The sequence below is a fragment of the Phascolarctos cinereus genome, unplaced genomic scaffold (assembly GCF_003287225.1).
Source record: "Phascolarctos cinereus isolate Bilbo 61053 unplaced genomic scaffold, phaCin_HiC Scaffold_2;HRSCAF=192, whole genome shotgun sequence".
Taxonomy (NCBI): Eukaryota; Metazoa; Chordata; class Mammalia; order Diprotodontia; family Phascolarctidae; genus Phascolarctos; species Phascolarctos cinereus.
In genome coordinates, this window is record NW_027555625.1 from 368,446,057 (window position 1) to 368,460,139 (window position 14,083).

Sequence of the window (14,083 nt, forward strand, 5' to 3'; positions counted from 1 at the left end):
CTCTTAAATAGCAAGTTCCAGAATTTTTCCAGACATCAGAAATTAAGTTTATTGGTCCATAGTTGTGAGATTATGTTCTTTTCTCTCTCTTTCTCTTCAGGTGTAGTCTGGCAGTCTTATGCAATCCAGGTCTTTCTTGCAGTTCCATGTATTCTTACCCTTTTGCTCTTTTTAAACACTCCAGGTTCTACAGATGCCATGACTCAGCAGCCCCAGGATGAGTTTGAGAGCAGTGTAGAGAGTGCCCAGGCATGGATGAAAGCTGTCCAGGAACGACTGCAAGTTAATGACAACACCCAAGGTCCCCGGGCTGCCCTGGAAGCCCGACTCAGAGAGACAGAGGTATGTAGAGACCTGGGTTCCTATCCAGGACATCACAATCAGCTCCTTAGCACAATAATTATGGCTCAGGGTGATTATGAATCAAAAGACCTTGGTTCTAATCCTGGCCCTGCCACTAACTTACTCTATAATATGAGATAAATTCACTTCTCCTCTCTGGGTCTCAGTTGTCTCATCTGTATAATGAATAAATTGAACTAGATAATCTACAGGATTGTCTCCTAGATGTATTGATCTCTATGATAAAAATTTGTTCTTTAACAGTTCTGTTAAGGAAGTGAGATTATTATCCTCTTGACAGACTGATGGTCCACTTCCATTATAACATGATAACAAAATAAGTTATAATAACTCCAATCTAGCTGGGTTAGGGAACAGGGCATTCCAGTGAATCACGTAGTCTTTGTAATTGAGAATTCCCATGTCTATTGTAGGTTGGTTGCCAGTTTTCACAGCATATGATAAAATAAATTATACTTAACAAAGGAATTCTAAGAAACAGTGTATAATAATATCTTTCTCTGATGATTCAAAATTCACTCTAGGATTATGTTAGGCTTCCATAGAATGAATGCCTATTATTGTAATTAATGTGGATAGGAAAGAAAGTATAGGTTCAGAGAATCATAAGAGATGTAAGGGAACTTTGATCATTTTACAGATGAGGAAAAGGCCCAGTAAAGGAAAGTGCTTTGCTTAGGCAGCTAGGTGCTGTAGTGGATGGAGTGTTGAACCTGGAGTCAGGAAAACCTAAATTCAAATCCTGCTTACTTACTAGCTGTGTGACCCTAGGCAAGCTACTTAACCTCAGTTTCCTCAACTGTAATATGGGGATAGTAGCAGCACCTACCTTTTAGGATTGTTGTGAGGCTCAAATAAGATATTTAGAAAATGCTTAGCCCAAGTTCCTGACACATACTAGTTGCCATTTATGTGCTCATCTCTTCCTTTCCCTTCCTAAGATCACACAGCAAGTCAGGGACTCAGATCCAAGTGGGCTTGCTCCAGAGCTGTGCTACAGTCAGCTGATACCAGCTGATTATTAGATTTTCATTATGAGCATTTATCATGTTGGAAATTAGCAAATGCTACAAATCAGGGCTTGACTCATTGTTTTGTTGCTTTGTAGACTTAACAAAGAGATGGAGAAAACATTAATTAATAATGCAGATTAAACTCAAAAATGTGTTGTATATTTTTTTCCCTCTTGACGGCTAGTTTTTAAATATTTGCTAACATATCACTGGCTTGTTCTAAATCTGTTGCTCCGCACTGACTGCATCTGAACCAATGCTATATGATGAAACTGTTGAGGGAAAAACATGACATTCCTTGGAAGCCCTGTATCATTCTCCTGAATGCTCTGTTAACAGTGATGCCTTGATACGGATACATCTAGGTAGCTTAGTGGAACAGTGGATAAAGAACCGGACCTGGAATTAGAAAGACCTGAGTTCAAATACGCTTTCAGACATTTATAGCTGTGCAGCCCTGGGCAAGTCACTTAACCTGTGTCAGCCTTAGTTTCCTCCTCTGTGAAATAAGGATAATAATAGCACCTACCTCCCGGGATTGTTGTGAGGGTCAAATGAGATATTTATAAAGCCTTTTGCAAATTTGTAAAATTATCTCTAAGTGCTAGCTATTTTTTAAATTACTATTTGGTTCAATCCAACAAACGTTTATTAGTATTTGTTATGTTAAGATACTGTACTAGTTATGGTAGCTTGGTAAGTGATATGTTAAGTGTGATGTTGTAGGCCTAGAGTTCAGGTCTCCAGACTCCAGTTTGGTGTTCTTTCCTCTGATGTTGGATCATCAAGAACTAATAGATATGTTGCAAACAGAGTGAAGGATAGAATTGGAACTTACTGAGGAGAGAAACCCCAATTCCTCTGGCTTTGGAACAGTCTGTTGTGCTCCCTATTTGTTTCATTCTCAATAATCTTGGGTTCTGTAGTCTGATTTCAAGAATCTCTATGTATCCTTTCCTTCTTAGTTTAAGTTTCTTAGCCTAATAGGCCTCAAACATTTTAGGTGAGTGCCCTGAGTTCAATTGAATAAGAGTTGCTCTCTTTTCTAGTGTCTGGCAGATTTCCATAGACTGTCACATATACTACTAGACTGAGTTTACCTTGGGAGAACCAGATAAGATGGTATTTGGAGCCCATTCCGTTTGGTAATTTCAGGATATTCCCTTGAGTCTACAGCTTTCTGAAAGGGGATTTCCTTTGATTCATTTAACCTTGGGGAGAAAAACACTGGTTTGAAAAGGAGTCCTGGGGCAAAACTTGCTAATATAGTTATATATCCCTCATTTTGGAATTAAAAGATGGGTGTAGTGGGCCTATCAAGTACACTTAGCAGAAGACCACAAGGCCATATCTTTAGGTCTGTTTTTTTTTAATCTTCACAGTTATCATAGTTTTGTTTGTTTTGTTTTCTTCCCGTATCTTTCTATGAGGGTCATATTTAATAAAACTTAGGAGTTGAAAACTGACCATCAGGGGAAAAGGTTGGTAACCTGAGTCTGTGGTTTTTAAAATTACATTTTCAATGATTTTCTATAAACTCATCATGTATCAGCATAACCAATTAAACATGCTTTGAAATTATTTATAGTTGAGTAAAATAATTCCTTATGTACATTAGTGATTTCCATAGTCTTTTAGAGTCTTTTCAAATCAGAATAATGGGGGTAGCTAGGTGGCGCAGTGGATAGAGCACCGGCCCTGAATTTGAACCTGAGTTCAAATCCGGCCTCAGCCACATAACACTTACTAGCTGTGTGACCCTGGGCATGGCACGGCACTTAACCCCGTTGCCTAGCCAAAAACAAAACAAAACAAAAAAACCAAATCAGAATAATGTTTTCAGAAAACAGACATTTTTCAAAAGTTTTAGGCCAGAGTTTTCATTTTGACTTTTAAAATGCTCGTATTTCTCCATATCTGTCACTGCCCATAAATTCCTTCTTTGCCTCCCTCTAAGTAGAACATGTGCCCTATAATAAATATGTTAGTCAAGCAAAACAAATCAAGATACTGACTATAATCCAGAGGTTCTTTATGTCTAGTCTGTCACCTTTCCAAGAGGTATAAGAAATGCTTCATCATTAATCTATTGAAGATGCTTCAGGCAAAGCTCTGAGGTTTGTCAAAGCTTAGCTCCACATTTCTGTGGTCATACAATTGTTCTGATTCTGCTCACTTCACTCTGCTTGTGCACATATATTAAATATTTTTATATACTTATATATAACTTTATGTATGCTATATTTATATACATTTATATCTACTTATGTAAAAGTACATAAATGTATGTGTTTGTATAATCAGATACATACATATGTATCTGTGTACAGATATATATCGGTATATATGTAGATATTCTTTTATATATGACCCAGAGAGATAAGAGAAAATGTTTCTTACAAAAGCAGTTTGGGATAACATCAGGTAGGAGATGTAGGCCGGAAGATGTACTTTTTTTAAGTGAGGAATCATCATATTTATTGTCTCAACTGGATCTTGTTGGCTATATTCCACAAAAGTATATCAGCCCTCTGTTTGGTTAATCTGTGATTCTTTCTGTGTATTTGTATTTGTATGTGTGTGTGTGTGTGTGTGTGTGTGTGTGTGTGTGTATAGAAAACTGTGTACATGGAAATAAAAATAAAAAAACTTTGCTGATAAATGCTTTTTTGTAATGTCTTTGACTTGAAAGTTAACTTTTTTTTTCCCCTGGGGAAAGAATGGGAATCTTTCTGAGAAGTTTTCTAAGTCTTCAGAGAGTAAGAGATTTTCTCTGGCTTTAAGTTAGAAGACAAGAGACACAGATAAGAAGGAGTCTATAGGGAATTTATGGAATTATAAATTAATTAGAGCCTCATGAGGGACTAAAACGTGATTTCTCTACTGTGAATTTTCAAATCGTGATTTGAGTGCTTTTATAAATGCAAATCTATTTTAAGTGAGTTTTGGGATAACATTCTGTAGAAAGTTGTTTTAAGGAAAAATAATAAGAAGCAAGATAAAAAAAAGATTTGAGACAAGCACAGGATATCTTTCTCTAAGGTGCTTTCCTTCTCACACTCGAATTAAAAAGACGTAGAAGTAACAGGCAGGATTTAGGTTAGATCCATTTAAACCACATGATGCAGAAATGATTAACTTTGCTTTCGTTAATCAATCCCTGCCAGAGATCAAATGTATTTATATGTTTTCTACTCTAATTGGTACAAGAAGAGTATAGGGAACCAAAATCATCTTGAAAGATAATGAGTCTACCAATTTATTTTATGCCAGACTTTACAAGTAATAAGTATTTTTATAAGCTTTGCCCTAGGTGGCATAAAAATTATTTTCATATTGCTACCTAATATTTGGAAGCAGGACAGTATATTAAAGAATAACATTGTTGGACTTCTATGTAATATATAATTGAATCAAGAATGCTCTAGAGTAGCCTTTTATATGATCCCTATATGGTGTCAAAAACTACTGGTTGAAATTATTTAACTTGCATCCAATTGGATATCTGGTTGATAATAAAATTTATAGTTTTGCTTAGATTAAAAGGATATTGTACTATGGATACTATTAGGTTATGAACTGAGGAGTCAAAGAAAGATTGTGATCAAATTGTTTAAACTCTGTGGATAATTTAATAGAGTTAAAGAGGGTGATTCCATTGTATTATTGTTAATTCTTAATAAATAATGTAAAATTGTTATTTCTTATCCAGAATGTTATAAACCTGTCAGATATTCAATTGGACATGTTTTTATTTTTGGTTTATATCTTTCTTTTTTAATTTTTTAATTTATTTATTTTTAATTTTCAACATTCACTTCCATAAGCTTTTGAGTTTTAAATTTTCTCTTCTTCCTTTCCCTCCCACCCCCCAAGTTGGTGTGCAATCTGATATAGGATCTACATATACATTCTTGCTAAACATATTTTCACATTAATCATGTTGTAAAGAAAAATTAGAACAAATAGGAGGAACCATGAGAAAGAAGAAATAAAACAAAATAAACAAAAAAGAAAGCAAATAGTATGCTTGGGTATGCATTCGGACTCCATAGTTCTTTCTCTGGATGTGGATAGCATTTTCCATCATGAGTCTTTTGGAGTTGTCTTAGAATTGGATATATTTTAAAATAGATAATTTCTTACTTCAGTGCAGTCAGGTAAAATGTCACTGATAACTTAGCAAGCCAAATTCCATGGCTCTCCCTTGGTGTTACATAAGGGGGTATAACTGTATAGAAAAATTTGGTGAAGACTTAATTGTTATCAAGTGTTATTTGATCATCATTTCTAAAAATTATGAAAGTGTTGTTAATAATCTAAGTTCAATAAAAGATACAAATTAAAAATTGGCCATAGTTGTCATTCTTTTGTAGCTTTGAGTCACCCATCAGGTACTCTCTTTATATCAGAACCACAGCAAATAAAATGTTGCCAGGTGGGAGTATTCACCAAAACTTGGTTCAGTGCAGTTTTATCTTAAAACTAAACAGCAGTGTGAATTTAAGAGTGGTACCTGACACATTTCAGAAGACTTCATTACAGAAGTTATATATACCTAATTTTGACACTAGGGGATGGGGAGAAAAGGCTGAAGTATGGGTTAGGGGGACATAGTGGGGGAGCCCGAAGTGTCAGAGGCACAGCTGAAGGAGGATGAAGCCTGGCTCTCCCCAACTCAGGTCCTTCTGGAAGGAACTCCCAGTGGGAGGAGAGGCCCAGCACTGTGGATGAATGTTCCAATGCTGAGGGAAGGTGCAGGATGAGGAAGCACCTTAGTTATCATAACTAAGTCCAGAAGCATGAGAAGCAGCACCTGAGGAAGAATGGATCTGTCTTCCCAAATCCCAGAATCTCAAAGTTGGAAATTACTTCAGGGACCACGATGGCCCAGCCCTACTCCCAGGCCCCAGGAACACACAGGGTCAGCCAGCCAGCACCTGAGGCATCTTCTACAAATGTACAGAGGAGGTACAGATTTTCATGTGAAAGCACTCCTCCTTGCAAGGCCTGAAGTAGGGGTAAGAAGTAACTTAAGGAGCACAAACCTAACTCAGGACACAGATCTCGGGGAGGAACCTTTACTATGGCTCGGATCCCTCTGCTCTTCCCACTCCCCACACAGGCGAGGCCTCGTAGGGCCCCTTCCTAGAGCTAAGACCCCACAATGTCTCAGGCCATCCCAGTGTTGCCATGAGCTCATTTTGAAGGGAAGACATACTTTTTAAGATGCTTAAATTAAATTAGCTTAAGAAAAAAAATATTCTTTTGCATAGCCATTTACACAGGACCAAGAAAAAGGCATCTTCTTTATCAGTCAGTTAGTTAATTAGCATTTGTTAAGCTCCTACTACTTGCCTTAATGGATAGGATAAAGAGAAAGGAAGTGAATTCCTAGAACTATTCAAAATCCTTGAGTTTTCCTTTGTAATAGGCAGTAGGGAGGTAATGAAGGAGACCTTCAGTATGTCAGAGGCATTGCTCAGAAAGGCAAAGAAATATAAGATAGGACAAATATAGCAATATAGGACAAAATGGAGTCAATTATGTTCTCCCATAAATCCACTTGCAACACCACTAATTGTGACTTGTTGGTTATTGGCCTTTGTTCTCGAAGAGGATCAAAATGACATCACTATGATGGGGTATGGCCCAAGCAGAGACTTTTGCCCTTCGCCCCAAAAAGAATTTGGGTCCCATTTGTCTACAGGCCCCAGAAAACCCTTAAGTTTTCTTTGACCTCACTCTGGTCTCAAAAGGTTACCTGAGGCTATACTGAATGGCCTTTCCTTATCAGTTCTCCCTATCTCCCTTTGAAAACCTAGTGAAGCTTAGTCTTAGACCCTAGTATATTTCCAGCCTTTGATCTTATCCAGACCCCATTCAAAGTTCTTACTTCTAGTTTCCTTCTTTATTTATTCCCATCGTCTATTCAACCTTCCAGACATTCCCATAAGAATTCTCCCTCAACTCACTGTAGCTTCAGGATCTTTCTCCCAGCCCCTCCTCTGAACACCCAAAATTATTTGAGTGTATATAAGACCCACCCTGGCCCCTATTTAAACCCTGAGATTTCCTCATGCCCACTTGTCCTTATGGGCATCACTAATGTTCAGATTCCTTAAGAGTCTGGCCTGTATGTCCCATTCCTAATAAACTTTTTCTTTGGCTGAAAAAAGATTTGGGTCAATTCTTTCAGACAGGACCCACATGTCATGATCTCAGGGTCCCAGCACCCCTAAATTTCCAGACCTCATCAACTATGCTAGAGTCAAGTTACAGTGTGTCTGACTATTGCTGATCAAACCAATAGGAGCTTGGAATGTACTACCACAGGTCAGGCACAAATAGTCCATGTGAATATTTGAGATGGATTCTCTAAATTTGCACATCGCATGTTTCTTTTGAGCTGCTTGAATTCCTTTTTGCTCATAGAGCACAGCACCTTCTCTGATGAGGGCATGCCATGCTAAGTGATCCTGTGCCAGTGTGTCCCATGACTCAGAGCTCAAAGGGACCTCAGGTGCCATCTAGTCTAGTCTAATCTCTTGCCAAAAGCATGAATTTGGTCTGTAATATCCCTAATAAGTGGTCATCCAGCTTGTGCTTAAATGCCTCCAGAGATGGGGAACTTATGCTTCTGTGCCTGCCATTTATATTTTCAGGTAGTTTTAATTTCTAGGAAGTTCTTTCTTATATTGATTATAAATGTGCCAGATAAGTAGAAGATTCTTTGGATTATAAGAGCAGCTCACATTTTTTTTAGTAGTTCTTGTTCCTTAACAAAATCTTTTCACAGATTATTTCCCTTGCCTCAAAACTATACTATGAGGTTGTTGGTACAAAAATTGTCCTTATTTTATAGACGAGAAAACTGGCGGTCACAGTTAAAGAGATGAAATCACCTGTCCAAGGTAGCATAAGCAGAGTTTAGAATCAGAACATCTGAGTTCAAATATTAGCTCTGAAACTTATCCCTTAGGCAAGGCAATTCAAGTCTCTTGCCTCAGTATCCTGAATCAAAACTTTAGAGCTGGCAACGATCATCTGGTCCAACCTTATCATTTTATAGATGAGGACACCATGGTTATTGAGGAAGCAAAGCCAGAATATGAACCAGGGTCATAGAAACTCAGAAGTCATCATGTCCAACCCTGTATTTTCAAATCTAGTACTCTTTCCATTGCACCGTACCACTTTGTCCTCATTTGTAAAATGAGGGGAATGGATTAGATGATCTCTGAGGGTCCTTTCCAGCTCAAAATTGGATAACCCAAAGTAGCAGGGCCCAGATGAGAACCCAAGTCTCCCATCTCCCACTCCAGAACTCTTTGCATAATTGCATAGTTCCTTTAAAAAGATGTTTGCAGGACACCAGCCTTGAGTTGGACCCTCTCCTCAGGTACCAGTAACAGTGCTTTGTTCTTTGGAATCATTTTCTCATCACCCGCTCAGCCCACCTACCCTAATCCTAAACCCTCTGTCCATTTGGTATGATATGACAGCCAGAAAGTCTAAAGCAATTTTGTTCATGTCTAACTCTTCATGATCTCATTTGTGGTTTTCTTGGCAAAGATCATGGAGTGGTTTGCCATTTCCTTTCTCCAGCTCACTTTACAGATGAAGAAAGTAAGGCAAAGAGGATTAAATGACTTTCCCAGGGTCACACAGCTACTAAGTGTCTAAGGCCAGATTTGAACTCATGAAGATGAGTCTTGCTGATTCTAAGCCCAGGGCTCTATCTACTGTGCCACCTAGCCGCCACAGAATCATTTTAGACACCATGAATAGAAGTATAATTTCTGGAGTTAGAGAGGGGATAATCCTGCTGTATTCTTCCTTGGTCAGACCACATGTGGAGTGCTGTGGTCCGTTCTGGGGCAGCATTTTTGACAGTGACTAGTATTGTTAAGAAATTGGAAACTACCCCGGTTAAAGGAACTGGGGATCCTTAACTGGGAAAATGGAAGATTTATAGGCAGATAACCTGGGGTGTGCTAGTAAATATTCAATAACAGGAGCTTGGAAAAGGACACACTTTTGTTTAATCTGCATTATCAATACTTTCTTAAGTCTAGAAATCAACAAAACAACAAATCTTTCTGAGGTGTAAATGCTCACGTTGAAAATTTTTAATTGGCTCTCCTGAGCTGTTCCAGCTGGCTCTAGCACAGCCCTACATAGAACTGTCTTCAAACATTTGAAAGGCTATAATACAGAAAAGGAATTAGGATTTGTTATGCTTGGCTTGAGAAGGCAGAACTAGCAGCAATGAATAGAAGTTAGAGGAGAAGGTGGCAGATTTTGATTCATTCTAAGGAAGTTTCTCTCCTGTCCCCAAATGGAAAGAATTACCTCATAGGGTGGTGAGTTCCCCCACCTTGGAAGTATTAAAGTGTAGGCTGTGACCATTCATTATATTTTCTAAATAGGATCCACACTTTGCTTATTGTCTGGATGGTCTCTGATATATCTCTTCCAACTCTGAGATTCTAGGACTCTGATTTTTGCCATCTGTCAAATCCACTCAGTTTCTGTGTATTCCTAAAGGTTCCAGGGATTTGTTCAAAGCTCTTATTACTACTCTTGCAGTTCTGCTATCCAAAGCACACTTTTCAGGGTTGGGTTTGTTTGTTTTTTTTGGTTGGGGGTGGGGGGGGTGTCTCCTGTTTCAGCTGCTGTCTGATTCTCAACTTGCTCCCTCATTGGCTGGTTTAAATATAAACATTCTTGCCCATGCATACCATGTGTTTATCATTTTCCAAGTGATTCCTTGCCAGCTGGCACTTATAGCTCCACACTTCCCCTTGACATTTATTTTCTGCTAATTTACTATTTAAAAAAAAAGGCAAAGAAAATAGTCTTTGGCAGTGGGGAAAGAGGGTGGAATTCACTCCTTGGAAAATGAATTTACTGGTTCAGCTATAGCTGTCCAATGACTATCTTTTCTGGGTTTTGAGAAAATAGTAAATCAACAAGAGATCTAATGTTAAGGAGAGGGATTTTTACTTTCTTTTCTGGATCACTTCATATTTATAGTATTCTTCTCTTTCCCCCTTTTGTAAGCAAAGTGACTCATTATTTTCCCCTTCAAGGGAGAATAGGTAGCAGGGGAGTGAATATAGAGACCACTGAATTCCATGGATGCATTTATATGCACCAGGCAAGCAAGTCCTGAAGGCACTTTCATAGCTCTTTAAGACTTAGAGATCTGAGGATCCTTTGAAGAAAATACTGGAGTCTGAACACCAGCCTTCTAGCAAGGGTGTGTTGATGAAGGGGTGTGCCATCTGTATTTGTACTGGGGATGGGCATGTTTGATATCTTCTTTGTTTTAGAGATTTAGACTCTTTGGTTGCCTAAACTGTTTTTTGAGCATAAATTAGGTTGCATCTGCCGTATATGGAGCCCTGAGCTAGACCTCAGAGAAGATACTAAACTTAAGCCATAGGATTTAGGATCTAGAGCTGGAAGTGACCTTTGAGATAATTTAGTCTGATGCTGTCATTTTACAGATGAGGAGATTGAGGCCAGAATAATTAAGTGACTTGGCATAGGCAAGATAGAATCCCTGTCTTTATGGGGTTGCAATCTAGTAGGAAGATAAAACATAGACACAGATAACTCTGATCCGCATGAGATGTCTATTAGTTTACAAATGTGTTGTGTTTGATTCAGGGAGGTGGTTCTTACTTTCAGGAAAGGAGGGGAATGTCAGGAAAGATTTCATGGAGGAGATAGCATTTATTCTGCCAAGCATCAAGAACACTACAGTACAGCCTCGTACGGTACATCAGGTCGAACGGGACTTTGCATTGGGCTGATATTCAAAAGCTTAGGAGCGTCCATAGTGGTATTTTAGAAATCTCCCATGTGGCGCTATTCAGCACTATGCTACCTTGACACAGGGATTTTCCTCCCTAGATTCTTTTTTATGAGGAAGGTTCTGGAGGCTGCCCTCTGTCAAATCACTCTGAGGCAGCGACCAAGTCGTCATATGGGGAAGGGACCAGAGAGGTTTTGCTGAGGCAACTTCGGGTTGCTCTGTAAACCCTTATGGTGCTGCATGTCAGGACTGTACGTGTCAGACATTTCAGTGGATCCATGATCTCAATGATGTCTATATGTGGGACTCTTGGCAGATATATTAAACTTTCTGGGCCTCATTTTGCTCCTCTGTGAGTTGAGATTACCTTCCAACTCTCAATCTATGATTCTTTCATCTTACATGTTATCCTTTCCATTGGTATCAATTGTAACCCATCCTTGCCTTCTCATCCTATGGGATTCTTCTCCATGATCTCCCACAGATTCTCTATAAAGGGTTTATCCAAAATATTGGAAGCTTTCCTCTAGGAAAAAAAAAAATATATATATATATATATATATATATATATATTTTGTCATGGACCTCTTTGTCAATCTGGTGAAGGTTGTAGACCCTTTCTCAAAATAATGTTCTTCAATGCATAAAATAATAAATAGGATTTCAAAGGAAATCAATTATATTGAAATTCAGTTATCAGTTTTTTAAAAATTCATGGATACTAGGTTGAGAACCTCTGCTCTAGGGGTTTTCTTAGGTATCAGTGTAGCATTCAGGGCATCTATGTGTTTTATATATATACATATATTTTTTAAAAGTCTTTTTCTGATCATATATTCCTTCTGTGACATCCTCTTTGCCACTTCTTATGTATAGACCAATGTTGAAAATATACTGTGCATCTATTATATATCTTTTGATTGTTTTTTGGTTCACTTACAATTTTGATTTTTTGACATTGTGTTGTCCCCAAACTAGGGAACATATGGTGTTGCCAGGGAATAGGAGTATTTATTTTTATTTTTTACTCCAGGGAATAGGTTAAGATCATCAAAAGCTCTTTGCATTTTTGTCAAATGGCATCTAACCCACTCTCTTCCTTCTTTTCAATTCTGGGTCCAATTTATTCTCCATCTGCAGTGCCTGACCCAGCTATATGTACTGGCTCAATAGACTGGCAGTCTAACTCTATGTCATAGAATGAACAAATAGATTTTTTTCCCCTTCAATTTGTTTTTTTTTTGTGTGTGTGTGTATGGCTTGCCTCCCTGATTTTTGGGGGATTATCATGGGTCTCACTGAGGAGGCCTTCAAATATTCTGGGGCTTAATGTAATCAATGCAATGTCATCTACAGAGGACTGGAGGACCTTGCCATCTATAGGTAATCCATTCTCCATTTGGACATCATGTAGGACATCCTCCATGATAGTGGCAAACACTGTTGGGAAACATATATACCTCCCTGAGAGTTTACTTAATATTACTAAGATTAGGGTCACTGAACAGTTTTCATAGTGGCTTAACTTATCTTGACATTTTATGTTAATGTGTGCATGAGAGAGGCTTTATTTGGGGAGAGTCTTTGAGACTATATTTGGTTCTGCTTAGCCAATTTATTTATTTTGTAATCAACAAACAATAAACATGAGATCTTATATTTTTTATACCTTATGGTCAGTTGTGCAAAGATGTGGTCTGTTATAGAATATTGTTTATAAATATTGTTTATTCCCCTCATATATTTTCATCAAATATAAATTAAATCAAATTATAACATATATAAAATGCTTTTCAGACCTCAATGCTTTATGTGACATTTATATAATATATAATATAAAGCTTCATATATTTTTGTAAATATGGTTTTATTTTGTTAAATACCAATTACATGTAAATCTTTTTAACTTTTTTTTTTAATTTTGAGTTCCAAATTCTCTCCCTCTCTTCCACCCTGACACTCTCCTTGAGAAGGCTAGCACTTTGATATAACTTATATATGTCCAATGATGCAGAATATATTTGCATATTGTCCATATTGCAAAAGAAAACACAAACAAGAAAAGAAAAAGTAAAAAAGTAAAATGCTTGCTGTTCTTATCATCAAGCATATTCTCCCCCTTGCTCTCTTTCTCCATATTTATGTAGATGTATATGATTTTCATAAAGATTTTATAAAGATGAAAAAGCAGACATATTGGCTAGTAGTTATTTATATTCTCTTGATTGTGTCTTTGGGGTATCTATATTGTTACTAACTTTTCCATTCTTTTGGTATCTTCTTCCCAAGCTACCTTGTAAAACCATTTTGCAGTATTTTCAGGATTGTGTGGCTTCAATCTAGTCTGGCCCCTCTTCCTGAATTTGCCTTCTTAAGTGGTATTTCAACTTCCTTGGGAACTAAGGTATATGTATATTTGTATGTATTATGTATGTTGTTGTTCAGTCCTTTCAGTTGTGTCTGACTCTTCATGATCCCATTTGGTTTTTTGGCAAGGATACTCGAGTGGTTTGCCATTTTCTTCTCCAGCTCATTTTACAGATGAGGAAACTGAGTCAAAGAAGGTTAAGTGATTTGCCCAGTGTCTGAGGCCAGGTTTGAACTCGGAAGATGAGTCTTTCTGACTCCAGGCCTGGCACTTTATCCACTGTGTCACCTAGCTGCCCATTATGTATGTAGAGACACCTGTATAATGTCTATATTTTATGTTATACTCAGCACTCAAATGGATCTGTTATCTTATCAGAATGAATATTTCTACCAAAGAAGATCATAATCTATCCATGACTAGCCATTTTATGCCATTCTTTTTTTTTTATTTTTTTAGGCAATTGGGGTTAAGTGACTTGCCCAGGGTCACACAGCTAGTAAGTGTCAAATG

General features: G+C 37.7%; 1 protein-coding gene across 1 annotated transcript in view; it reads left to right on the plus strand.

The window, feature by feature from the left end:
• Positions 1–14,083, plus strand: part of SYNE3 (spectrin repeat containing nuclear envelope family member 3) — a 191,368-nt gene that overhangs the window by 54,027 nt on the left and 123,258 nt on the right. Inside the window, 1 exon segment of the mRNA XM_078150426.1 lies at positions 185–342. Within this exon segment, the coding sequence (XP_078006552.1) occupies positions 199–342 (144 nt within the window). The 5' untranslated portion in view covers positions 185–198.